The following is a 14,243-nucleotide window of genomic DNA, read 5'->3' as shown; positions in this document are numbered from 1 at the left end:
TGAATACAAGTGGCAAAAACAGTGGTGCAACCATACATCCACTAGCGGATGGGATTCACAGACATAAGCTTATAGAAATTAGTACTTAAAGTACTAACGGTAGAAACAATTCTCTATGAGGATAGTAAGAACAGATGCAATACACTCAAGTCTACCATTAAGGATGTACTTAAGAATCTAATAAAGAAGGAACCATTTTTGTTGCCATGTAAAGTAGTTTGATCTTTGTTTCCATGGTATTATTCTTCTAAGCAATGCTTAAATGCCCGACTAAGGTCAGCAGCAACAAAATAATATTCATGATCTAGTGGGCTACTTCCTAGGTTGTGTACAAGACACTCTCATCAACCACTTTTCGGGGATTTTTCAGGTTAAAAAGGCAAATGTAGTTGGGGCAACAAATATGGTTGAGTCATGAGTTATATAATGCACCATTAATTCACTGTATATGAAATTGAACATCAACAAAAGTAAAACTTAATTTAGTGAGCTAAAATGAGAATAAGAATCTCTTTTTCTTCAGGCAGCCATGACCAAAAGAAGAGCGATGTCAGCGAAAGAAAGAACGAGGCTCTAGTCCTTGTAATTATTGAAATATAACCGAGGAAGGATTTGATGTATCTAAACTCGCATTTGTATTGAGTTTTATCAATTTCCAAAGCCCTGTAATGGTGCCCTGTAACTTCCTCATTTTGAATTCTGCTCTTTTATTCTTTCTTTCAGTAATTAAACACAGGTTTTGCTGTTCCTAGAGAAAACAAACCTAAAACTGAATCACGGATCTTAATAAACCTCTATCTTTATTTCCCTGCTAGTGACGAGAAACAATTTTAAGAGTCCCTCACTGAGGGGTCGCCATTATAGTGCTGGGACCATAATAGATCCTGCTTTAAAAGAATCAGGACTGGTCTGCCCAACAATAGTATTACCATGAAGGTAAATGAGGCCGTTGTACTCACTTGTGTGTAATTAAATATTGAAGACAGCGGTAGTACAGAGCCTGAGTTTCTGCCTTCACATAGTAAGATTCTCAGTCAAAACAAAGTTGCATGAAGATAACATGAGCAGTTGAAATTACTAACCTCAAATGGCATAATCGAAGTTAATGCTCAACCATTTTTTCCACCAAATAAACTGAGTAGCCAAGAAACCCATAATGCACAGTCCGCCAATCCGTAGGTTGTTGGTTGGTCTTATTTATCTCTTAACACTGTTCCACATCCATGTAAATTCATTACACAAACCACAAAATGAAATGCATAATAAATAACTTATTTGCATTGCCATTGCATTTCAGCACATGATGCGAAGAGAACAGAAATAATTTTAAAAAATAATTCAAAGCTAAAAAAAAAAATGCTGAAGTGGAAGAATGAAGAGTAATCCTTTTATTTATTTTTTTTTTTTTCAGGATGGTTGTCTTACAGTCTGATCAAGCGCCTCAAATTTCCAAGATTTTCAGGAAGCGATCCACTAAGCTGATTATCTTCCAAAACACTGGAAAAGACAACTAGATTATGAACAAGATCAACCGCCCTTCATAGCCCATGCAAGCATAGAACCTAATATCAATACTTACAGATGCTGAAGAGTAGCAATGTCCCCAATTTCCTTAGGAATTGAACCACTAATGCAGTTTCCCGAAATGATTCTGTAAATGTATCAATAGTTTCAAATTTTCCAATTATAAAACTGTTCAATGAGCCACTGAAAGACAAGTTTTCAATTAAAAAAATATATATGCTCAAAAAAAATATTAGATAAAGTTGCAAAAAATACTTACATACTAGTGAGAGAGGTCTTAGATAAACTCACAGGAATTGAGCCACTAATATAGTTGTAAGTGAGATCGCTGCATTCACAAAATATGCAACAATTTAGCTTGTTCTCTTTCTCTTCATTATAATGTGTCTTGTGAGCTAATGGTGCAATCAATTAAATTTGCAAATCTATGGAAATCAAGATATGTGCAAAGGAATTCATGCAGTCCATATTCCTTTAAGCAAAACTTCAACATGAAAGTGGGTAGTATTGTTGCATCCCACAGTCACTTATATTAAAAAAATAAATAAATAAAAATAAATAAATAAAAAACTAGACTATTAAAAACTTCAACATGAAACGTCTCTGCTGGAAAGTGCTGAGATTACGAAAAAGACTTGACAAGTGTTTTTTTTATAGGAACTCATTAAATATTATCAGTCATTATGGGCTTCCTAAGGATGTGAATTGGAACTCATGAGTAACCAAATATCTTCAATAAGGAATTAAAATTCATACTCCAAGTGTATCTAATTAATAAATGAAACAAATTAATGGAAATAAAATGAACAAGTCATTTGACTTTTCAATGAAAAAAAAAAAAATGGTCCACTTACATTTCTTGTAGGTAACTAAGATCTCCAAATTCTGCAGGAAAAACTCCACTTAAGTTGAGACCCTTCAGCCAGCTACGATCCAAGCAGGAATGTTTTATTAAAAATAAAAAATAAGAAACGATTAGCGGATGAGCAAATGAAATAATTAGATCTTTTGGCAGTCCTGAATTAATCAGCCACATATTAACAATGAAAGTGCAATTCTGGCCACAAAGTCATATGAAATGTAAGGTGCCCTTGGACACGTGTGCAGAAGCACGAGTAAGGGTTAAAAATTATTTCCATGATATTGGGGCATAGATTGTTCATTTAAATTTATATTTCTTTCCTATCAGCATGGTCTTAAATTTCCATGAAATTGTCGAAATTTCCGATTTTCAACACCCTCGAAATCGAAATGACAGTTGATTTCTATCTTGCATAATTTCCATCGAAATCTCAACAAATCATTCGAATTTTATCGAAAACTCAAAATTTTAGCAAAACTTGTCGAAATTTTAACCATACAATCAAATTTCGTCGGAATTCAAATGAGAGATTTAGGAGTGAAGTGAAATTTCTCTCTTAATTTATTTTATCGAAACAAAAGATTATTACAAGTGCTTTTGAAATTATATGAAAAAATAAACTTACAGTAAAATTTTATTTACCCATTCATGTCTAAATTATCATTATTTGTATAATAAATAATATTTAAATGATTTATGAATTTCATTTGTATGAATTGAATATGTTTAATGTACATTATTTTACAAATATGTTTGATACACGTACTATTTTACAACTTTTCCACCTCATAAAAAACATAGATGTATTTAATATGTAATATATTAGTCCTAAAACTTATATTATTATGTTTGTTAACCAATTCTAAAGTTTCACAAAGAATTCCATGCTTTACTACTAATTTCCATTATTTTTTCAAATCAAAATCGAAATTTTCGGACTATTGGAGCTTCGAAATTTGACTCGAAATCAAAATTTAAGACCTTGCCTATCAGTACACAGTTTTACCACTTGGTCCTCCATGGCTCCATCATCACATATTTAAGGGGGCTGGCTGATAGAGGATAGCTTGCAACTAATTCTAGACAACTATATTTGGTAGGAATATTTAGAAATCAAGGATTTTGTTTTAAACTAGTAAACATGGATATTTTAGAACTTTAGTTAATTTAGGCTTATTTTGTGTGTTTTTAAGTACTTTGGGGTTATTCTGTAATTTTCTTTTTTAGTTGGGCTATTTTAAAGTATTTGTGTTAGTTGTAAACTTGTAGTATTGGGCATATAATAGTTAGCGATCTGATTTGAGAATTCCTTGTCAGTTTTCCTCTCTCTATCTCTCTCCAGTGCACTCTCCCTCTCCTTTCCTTCTTCCTCCTCTTCTCCTTCCTCCTCCCTCCTGCCTATGTCTGCTCGGTTCTATCCAATTTCTCTCTAGTTCTACTCTTCTCTAACTCCCAGCTGTCCTTAATTTCTTCACTGTTATCTGTTCTGCCTTCTGCAGTCTCTATTCTCATTATCTTCTTTTCTCTGTTTCCGAATTTCAGTTGATGTCGTACATCACTGGGGCTGACAAAATTTATGGTTTTAAATAGAATTTGAAGAAATTTTCACAGTTTAGTATAGGTTTTTTGCTAATCACACCAATACTTCTCACCCCACCCTGAGCAAGAAAAACATAATCCTCGAATGTAACATTATTTACATGTGTTCGCATGAACATATGCCCTTACAAAGTGCATGTGCGAGAGTGCGCGAGGGTGACTTTCTTAAACGAAAAGTAAGACGAGGATAAAAAAGAACTTACATAGTTTTGACATGGCAAACAGTATTTTTGTCAAAAGAGCAGTCACATGTGATATTGCTCAAACTGGTCTCACTATGTGTCACGTTTAGAGAATGGCCCTCTCTGCAAGAATTTTGGTTGAAGCTCCAATTAGGGACGTTTAACTTTGTGGATATGTTTTGGAGAGTCCGCACTGTTATGCACAAGAAGCAGGAAGATACACTGGTTAGTCATATGAACTTATAATAGATGCACACACAGAAAAAAGGAAAAGACTACCAATTACAGCACAATAGGTAGAAAAAGGATATCAAAAACAAAATAACACCAAATAATAGTGATGTTATGAGTTTGAATCTCCATGTAACTTTTGTTACAACAAAATCTTATAATATCAAGTACGGAAAAAACAACACAGCAGAAAAGTTGCTATCACTGTCCTGACACACAAGTAAAACCATAAGCCTCATGGTTATGTTTTTTCTTTTTAATATATCGTGGTGGACGCCGTGGGGGGAGTCGTGGTTATACTTTCTTTCAGACACGAAAATAAATCTAACATGATCAAAAGCAGCATATGTTGCCAGCATTTGATTTGGCAAATAAAAATGGTCCAATCAATTTGGTTTCAGGCCTGTTCACACTTCATCCCTTCAACTTTTTATTTTAGTTTTATGGGTCCTGCAGGATCATCTTGAAGGAGTCAATGCTACTGCCAGCTATTCAGCAACCCAAGTTCCCTCTTGAAAACAAAAACAGAAACAAAATAAAAATAAAAACAAAAACAAAATAAAATAAAGAAATAAAGAATTTGCACGCACTTTAGACCTGGGATTCTGGGCTCTGCCCCTCAAAGTTGCAAGCTCACAGATGGGTAAGCTTGTGCTAAATGACGTGAGGCCTCCGATGTGGGACCATTTATGGGCCCTAAAGGCTAGGGGCATCCCTGAGAGACTAGGGCACTGTAAATTATAACTGGGCCCACATTGCTCAAATGCATTGAGAATTGAGATGGAACAAATTTGTTACCCCACTGCGTCACCAAAATAATTTTCTCATCCGCTAAAAATAGTAGACAGGGTAGCCCACGGGAAAGGACTTGGTAAGGTCCAAAGCTAGCTACTGGCACCAGGAGAAAATGACCGCAGCAATAATAATGCAATTAAAAATATATATAATGGCAAGGATAAGTTACATCATAACTTTCTAAAATTCAATTAAACTGTGATTGACTCCCTAAAATTTAATTATAATATTTTAATTCTTTAATTTTTCATATTCACAATAGTAAAATCTGGAATTAAAATTTTAAGGATAAAGGTCTTAATTTGAAAATTTGAAACTTAGGGAGGGAAGTGCAATTTCGTGGAACTTTAGGGACTTATGGTGTAATTTACTCTAATAATAATATAATAATTTAAACTATTAATTAAGAGATGCAAGGGGAATTTTCAACATCCATTTTGTTCAATAATGGATAAATTAGTAATTAAAAACTTTCCATCCCCTAACTTCTCCATTAATTATATAAATTTATGAGTAGTTGTGCATAAATATCATAAATATAAAACCACAATGTTTAAATTAACGAAAATGTAAGATTAAAAAAAAAACAGTAACAAAACTTGGCCTTCGTGACAATGGAAGAGCAAATACCGCGTAAACTGAAAGTGAAAACCTCTGTTAGTCCCTCTCTTGTTTACGACTGGATGGGTTGCTCGAAAATTGCAACCGAGATCCCATTCAATCCCATGGGATTTTTTTTTTCCTGATTCCGTAAATTTGGATCCCAAAACAATGCCAATCAAAACATTCAAAGGAAATCTCAGCAAGCACCGCATATAACTAACATACTGAGAATAATCAATTGTGTTCGGTGGATTTCGGGTTATTTGAAGCACTAGAGAGGGGGCAGTGTGAATTTTCACAGATGAACAAGTAGATTCCGCTTTGTTTGGTTACAGAGAAAAACAAGTGAAGCACTTCGTCTCTTCTCTCAACCCAACACACCAGCACCGACAAATTTCTCGAAAACCAAACATACAAATTTATTTCCGGAACAAAATGAGACAAGAAAACAGAAATCAATACTACCTTCATCGAGAGGGACAAGTTGAGCGTGAGACCCGAGATGCGTGAAGCAACTAATCGCGGCCACGAAGAGGAGAAGGAGGAGAGAGAAGGGAGCGACCTCGAAGTCTGAGACGGAAGACTCCATCTGCTCCGGTTCACAGAAGTAGCGGTCCTGCTTCAGAACGATAGTTCTTTCTTCGCAGCCAATCTTCAAAAATAGCAGTTGTCGAACGCAGACAGCGAGCGAGCGAGAGAGAGAGAGTCTGAGCAAGAACGAAAGGGTAGTTAAGACGAGCAGGAAAGAGAGAAGAGAAGGGGCAGGGGACTGTAAGAGAGAGAAACAGAGACAACAGGGCCGTTGAGGACGATTCTTCGTGGGAAAGGGGAAATCAAATTTATTTCTGGGCTCTCTCGCAACGGGAAATTAATAGAAAATTTTATTTTTTAATGTTAAAATAGTTATAAAATATTATTTGTTATTTATTTTAACATTTATATAGTAAATATTTTATTTTTCTTTTGGCTTTTGGCTCTTTTTATAATCTACAATCATTAAAGAAAATGTAAAGATAAAATAACACTCATAAATTTTTTTAGCTATAATTTTCAGACCTCTAAGTTTTATAATTTGTTTTTAATGATGTGTTTTAATATTGACTTTATTATATCCATCGATAATACTAAAAAAATTATTAAGTCAATCAATATAATATATACAAATATGCCTCCATGTATATGACAAAATTTTAATGTGGAATTTCTAACACTAAAAAAGAAAAATTCTCAAATTTAATGAAAATTTTAAATATAAAAGGTGTTTCTATAACTACTTATAATTATTTTTAAATAAATTAAAATATTCTTTAGTTTAAACTAAAAAGCAAGTAACTCTTTTATTTCATGTCTCTTCTCATCAATTCAAACACAGAAACCAATATTAACATGGGGCAATATATTTTTATTTGTATCCAAGGATTTTTTTTTTTTTTTTTTCATTTCTTTCTTCAATCTTTTTGTTTCTTTTTCCACTTCTATGGTGGAACCTGAGTTTTCTGCACATTCGGCTTCTATGGCAAATGTTGATTGTGCTCCAAGTGTTTGAAAAAATGACACAATCACAATGGAACCTGAGTTTTTTGTACATTTTGCTTCTATGGAAAATGTTGATTGTGCTCCAAGTGTTCGAAAGAATGACACAAAGCAGCTTTGTCTAACAATGGAAGGAGTTTTGGGGTTGCAGTCAAATTTTGATGCGTTATTGGAAGAGCACGATTTTGGGGATTTTCAAGGATTGCTGTTTATGTTCTCAAAATATGGAAAAAAAAAAAAAAAAAATTCAAACTTTGCAAGCCGCCAAGCATGCTTTGGTTCCATCAGTGAGATCTCGAACTTCAAAACCACTGTTGTCTTCCTTGCTTGCTCTGGGCATCGCCATCTCCTCCCATAGATCATCTCCGTTTGTGCTTCACATCAATGGAGATCTTTTTTCATCATTTTACCGCAAGATGGAGACGTGAAATCTTTATTCACCATCTTCATCTTGAGGAGGCATATTAAAATTGTTAGTTTAATTGTTAATTCTGTTGTTAATTCAGTTATGAGTTATCATATATATATATATATATATATATATATATATATATATATATATATACCATTGTAATCTTCCTTTTGTAAAATTGAACAATTTGGGAATATATATTTTATTTATTTTACAGACTAGGCATGGAAAATTAATAATTTACATTTTAGAGCATCATTTGTCCCATCATCAAAAATGTAGAATTGGGCATGATTGATGGTGGATTTAAAAATAATATCTCAAAAATACTTTTTTATAAAAAAATCATTATTACTTTTTCGAAGGGAAATTGCAGTGTCTGTAGTCAAATTATTTAATTATTATGTCACATCAGATAAAATTAATCATTGTAGTATGGTACTGGGGCCGCAGAAGAATTCTATATTAGTCATTGCAGCCTCCTACAAATTATATATTTCCGAGGGAAAATGAATCACCACTTCTTTAAAGAATTCAGTGAACTCAAAATTGGCATTTACTAGGCCAAGTTTAAAAAATATCAATAAAAAAATTAATGAATCCATGTTTTTTTTTTTTTTCTATGTTTGATTATTTAAAAAAGTGAAAAAAATAAAATACATAGTAAAACAATAATCAAAATATGATTTTACATATAATTACTTCATTTTCTTTATTTTAATCAAATCAATTATGCAAAGTGGAAAGGAAAGAAAAATTAGTATTGTGGTGCAAAAATGAGAGAATATATTATTGGTTTTATGTTTTTCAATTTTTTTTAAAAAAAATTATCTATTTAATAAATATTATATAACAGTCATTGACTTTATTTTGATATATGTTAAATTTAATATGTTAGTTTTAACGTTTTTAAAATATTAACTACTATTTTAACATTTCATATTTATGATGTTGAAAGTTATAAATAATTTTATTTATATAAACTGTCATCCAAATTCATTTCAAAATACATTTTTCTTCTCCAAAACAACTCTACACATTCAAATTGCTTTTGAGATTTATATTTTGTTGGATGATTAAATGACACTATACTTCCTAAAACTCACATGTTTGTGAGTGTCCACGAATTGAACCAGTTGAGTAATTTGAGGCGCGTACGTCGTGATTATATGCACTGAGAAATGTTCTTAGTAGACATGATCAACTTTAAGGATAACAGTCTTTTCACGCCTTAACTTCTGATAAATATTTATATTTTTATTTAATAATAATTTTATTAATAAATATCTTTTCTCCTATTATATGTCCAACATATATTAGGTATACGAATGTATCAGATCTAACATGATTTTCAGTTATTAAAACTTAAAACCTCCATGTTAATGGTGATTCAATGAGGGAAAAAAAAAATGTATACCATAGAAAAGGGTTACACAACAAAGAAGACCATAAAATAAGCACACAAACACAAGTGGAAATCTACATTATTTAGGGCACAAGATATGAATGAATGTGAGGGGACCGAAAAACAAAAACACAAAAAACAAAAAAAAAAACCAAAAGAGATCTCAAGCAAAGGATGAAAGATTCAAGATATTGGAGTCCATGCAATTGCCAGAAAGAAAGTGGGGTTTTAATTGGTGATCCATCACTGACCATTGATCAGGCTCTTCCATGATTTAATTATTCTATAACTAGGGTTGCTTTTTAGGTTGTTACTGATTAAATCCGTGAAGGGAAGGAACACTTGACACCTTGAAAGGGACACCATTCACTCTCGAAGACAGGTATAAGATTAGACTATATGTATATATATAATTACACAAAACATAAGATTTGGTAAAAATATCATAATGTTTAAAAATCTCACATGAGAATAAATAAAGATGAGGAAAAAAACTTTGGATTTGTTAATGGTGCCATTCAAGAGCTCACGAGCTCTTAGCACTTCTTTGTTGGTGATGATTGTAGGAGTGTCCGCCGTCATTGTGGAATTGCATATGAAATTAACAAAGGAAATCATTGACGTCCCTGAATTTGGATTTCAATACTGTCTTGTCCATTCTTCTCTCCATACTCACATCACATGAGTGTCAAGATCCCATGTAAATTCAAAAATTCTAGCACAGCTTAATTCATAAATGAATAAAAGTGGTACCAGCACGTCGGCCTAATTTGTGACCTCCCGGAGTTGAAACTGAGGTCCGGAGTGTTATTCTAAATAAATTTCTAATATCACATAAATACACAGTGGAAGATCTCCATAACAAATTACCAGAGTACTAAATTATCCCGATATATAAAATAATAATAGATCTGAACTCATCAAAAGCATAAATAAAATATCAACAATATCTCCAACATCAATTTAATACATCCTTGGGAATTTCAAGATAATCCAGAATAACAAGATTAACAATTAATCTAAACCTCTTTATCTAATCCCACTCACGCTTCCACTGCACTACTCTGATTACTGTCATACTCTACAGGGCATCTGAAAAATGATGGATAATGATGGGGTGAGACATCTCTCCGTAAGACGGAATAAATTAATATTAGTGTGTGCCAAATGAGTTTTTGTGTAAACAAATATATCCATTAATATAACTTTAAATGAAACTACATTTTATAACTTGTAACTCACACTCATAATTGAAAATACATTATTTCCATTACATCTGCAAACATGAGTAAAAGAACCTTCCTGCATGGATAACCGACATGTATAACCCCCATAGCGGATTGTGCAGCCCGAAAGCTAAACTTAGTTTGGTACACCAACGCTAAGTCAAAGTAACTTATCTATGACTTTTTATTTTTTTAAATTAATTTTTTTACATCTAAATTTTCATTTTTTTTCTCTCTTTCCTTGACAGAGGCAGGCCCCATGCGGACCATTTTTTTTTTTTTACGTTCACTTTTTTTCTTTTTTTCACCTTCTTTTTGGAGAGTTAGGGGCCTCACGTAGCCTCATTACTTTTTTAATCATTTTTATTTTGCTAAACTCCCCTCCCTCCTCACCCAACATTTGCCTTATTAATTTTTTTATTTTCTAAATTACTTTCTCTCGAGACAAAATTTAAAAATCACAACATTAATGAATTTTATTAAAATATTTTTTTAAATGGATCCCAACTCAATCACTTTCTACCACTTTCTTTACTTTTATATTATAAAATTAATATAAATTATTAGTTCTTACTTTCTTATCTTTAGTTTATATTTACGTTGATTAAATTATAAAATTAACTTAAATTTATATTATTTAAAAATATAAAAAATATATATACCGTGTTACACTTTGTTTACATATATTACATACATGAAAATTAGAAAAGTAATTGAAATTATATTTAAAATATTCAGTATAATATATACAATACAATAAACTTTCTCCCACCTACTTTCCACCAAAAGTTTCTAATAATTAAATATTTCAATTATGCATATATATATATATATATATATATAAATACACAAATGCATGTAAATTATTGAGTGTTCAACTTCTCATCTATTATAAAATAAAGTATTTTAATTTTACATTTTAAATTTTAATTCAATACGAGTATGGTCTATATCTATATTTTATTTTTTTCAATTAATTTTATAGTTGATAGTTTGCTACAAATAAGTTTATATCATATGTACATGTTCATAACTTTTTTAAAAAAGTTTATGCACTAAATGTAAGTTTTATAATTATTCATATATATATTTATCAGTAATTGTCAAATTTTGTTGGCAAATGATATAGAATAATATGTTTAATTTTAATATTATTGTTAAAACTAATTATCAAAATGCATATGTATGTCCAATAGGAAGCGCGAGCCAATTTTACTAGCTATATATAGTTTTGATTAGATTTTAAAGTTTAAAAGTTATGTCATTTTCTCTTGTTTCACAACTTTAAGTAATTTCTCCAGATTGAGAATTTAGATATCACATTTTAAAATTGAGATGGGAATGTCGTCTTTAAGAGTTTTGCAAAATATGTACCAACCCATAAAATGGAACTCCAACTATAAAATATAAAACCAAACGCAAGAGTACCAAAAAATCAATGAGGATTCTCAAGATTATTGGTTCAACCCACAAACCAAGCATTACATAAAGGACATCTAACGGTTTGATCATGATGTTTTGGCACTAAACATCTTTTGTTTAAGTTTTCAAAAATGTATGAGGGGTTTAGGAAGGCAAATAGGCTGTCAATCATAGAATTTAAGTCTAATAAGATTTCTAAGGGAATTTAATGAATCACTTTACCCCTATTCAAGTGTATCTTCGTTTACATGACATGCAACTTCTTAAATACAATATCAATTTACTACCTCTAGATACTCGAGTATTATTCTTATATTGACACTAGAGTTTTAATATTGTGCGATAATCAATACTTTTAAAATTTTAATATTAATATTACTAAAAAAAAAAAAAGTATAAGTGATTGCCTCTGATGATAAAAGATCTTGGCTCTAATAATATTGTAATATTGTCTGGTTGAGAAGTCTTCAAAAATTAAATCGTATTTTCTAAAGACTTGTTTGGGTCAAGTACTATGTTTGGGGGGGAAAAAATAGAGAATATTATATTTTATTATATTTTTCCTTCTATCAATGAAAAATTATTCTAATGTGATTTAAATATATTTTTTAAAAAAATCATATGTCAATGACACATAAAATCAATTTTGTTAATTAATTTATAACATTTTTTATTTTTCTCTTTTCTTGATAACTAAATATTTTTCATGTTTCAATTAATTTATGTAAGTTAAAAACTCTTATATTCCATTTTTGAGACGCCGCATTGAAAGCTTGTAAGTTAATCACTACGTAGTGTACGTGTTTGTGGAAATGCCATAGTGACATGTTTGGGTTTTAAATGTATGTCGTGTGCATTGGCATGTGAGATTAATTATCTATAATATTATGTCATTTGGTGTGTTAATCTAACAAATTTTTATTTTGAAAGTTAAATCTTATTCATTTTTAATCATGGAGCCTGAATGAGCAATTGGCTGCACCATCACTATTTCAGAATTTTACAGCAATTCCCGGGGCCGGGACGCTGACTTGCGTTCCTAGCAATTGGAGGCGTACAGGGTTTTAGTGGGCGTGCCAATTTAGTATAAGCAAATACAGGTTTCAATTGGCGTGCCAGAAAGTAATTTTGTTAAAAATGTCTTCAAGCCTGCCAGACTAATGCAGGCAATGATTTAATTTTCCATGACAAATAAAGGTTCGTTTGGCGGGACACTTGGTAGGGCATACCATTCAGCCATCAACTCAGACCATGTGCCGCTGTCCACAATGGACTGACTGAAGGGACCCATGACATGGTCCAGTGGCCGCCCCCCTCTTATCTTCTTTATCTTTTCTTCTTCTTTCTTTTCTTTTCTTTATTCTGCTGCACCTGCATCACAGCTTCTAAACACTCTCTATCTCTCCTCTCATTCACTCTCCCTCTCTTCTCAATTTCGTGACAGATTTTCATCCGATCGAAAATCTGAAAATACCACTCGATTCCATTCTCCGCTGTCGTCATTTCTATCGAAGCGGATCAGTGGTAAAAGTGGCGTAGATTGAGATTATTAAGAAGTTTATTTTTAATTAATTAGCATTAATATAGAAATACTAAAATATTAAGTATCTGGGGCTGAAATAAGATTTCTGGAATTTATGATCCAGGTGAACGTCGCGGGTGTAATTTTGGGACCCGCAAGCAAAATTTAGAAAATTAAGTGGATTTGTTAAATAATAATTTAAATATTAATTTGAGGTATATGGAGCTTAGGAAATGCTAGATGAGTTTTATTTTGAAAAAATAAATAAATTAATTTAGAAAAAATGTAAATTGTAGGAGTTAAATTTCGAGCGCCAAGGGCGTCAGATTTTGAGTTCTAGTGAGACTCTCAATAAGCCAGGTAAGGGAAATAAATTATAACAGTCTTTTTATGAAAATTATGGGTTGAGAAATATGTGAAAATGACGTATGTTATTTTACTTGAAATTTATTATAATATAAATATCAGATGAAATTTGTGTGGCATATGATTTATATTGAGAAATGTTTAAACTGAGTTAGATGATTTACCTTGTGAAATATGTGATACTGAAATGTGTTTTAATATGAAAATTGAAATGTGGGAAAATGATGAAAGTGAAATATGCAAAAAATGTATTCTCTGAAAAAAATAAAGAAATGTGAAATATGGAAATATGTTTTGAGAAATATTGAGTAATTCTGAAATAAGATATGTATATGATAGTATGAGATGAGATGAATTATGAACTGAGAAAATATCATTTAAATGATGAAATGTGTTGAAAATACTGATATTGAAATGTGAATATGTGAAATGTGAAAATATGTGAAATATGAATGATAAAATGTCAATACCGCATAATGATTGCAGGTATGTGGTGGTAAACCCTGTTGGATGGTTATGATATTGAGTACGGTACCATTGCTAGTGATGTTAGTGCAACCA

General features: G+C 31.5%; 1 protein-coding gene across 1 annotated transcript in view; it reads right to left on the bottom strand.

Annotated features, from left to right (window-relative positions):
• LOC131148927 (probable LRR receptor-like serine/threonine-protein kinase At1g53430) overlaps positions 1-6,638 on the bottom strand; it is a 10,638-nt gene extending 4,000 nt beyond the window's left edge. The window contains exons 1-6 of the mRNA XM_058098890.1: positions 6,262-6,638; positions 4,189-4,360; positions 2,379-2,450; positions 1,784-1,852; positions 1,580-1,651; positions 1,426-1,497 (exon numbers count right to left, since the gene is read on the bottom strand). Coding sequence (XP_057954873.1) covers positions 1,426-1,497; positions 1,580-1,651; positions 1,784-1,852; positions 2,379-2,450; positions 4,189-4,360; positions 6,262-6,385 — 581 coding nt within the window. The 5' untranslated portion in view covers positions 6,386-6,638. The remainder of the gene's footprint in view (positions 1-1,425; positions 1,498-1,579; positions 1,652-1,783; positions 1,853-2,378; positions 2,451-4,188; positions 4,361-6,261) is intronic.
• Between the last annotated feature and the right edge of the window lie 7,605 nt (positions 6,639-14,243).

This window comes from Malania oleifera, chromosome 1 (assembly GCF_029873635.1).
Source record: "Malania oleifera isolate guangnan ecotype guangnan chromosome 1, ASM2987363v1, whole genome shotgun sequence".
Classification (NCBI taxonomy): Eukaryota; Viridiplantae; Streptophyta; class Magnoliopsida; order Santalales; family Ximeniaceae; genus Malania; species Malania oleifera.
The sequence above is the reverse complement of the archived record's forward strand: the minus strand, read 5'-3'. Positions and strand labels throughout refer to the sequence as shown.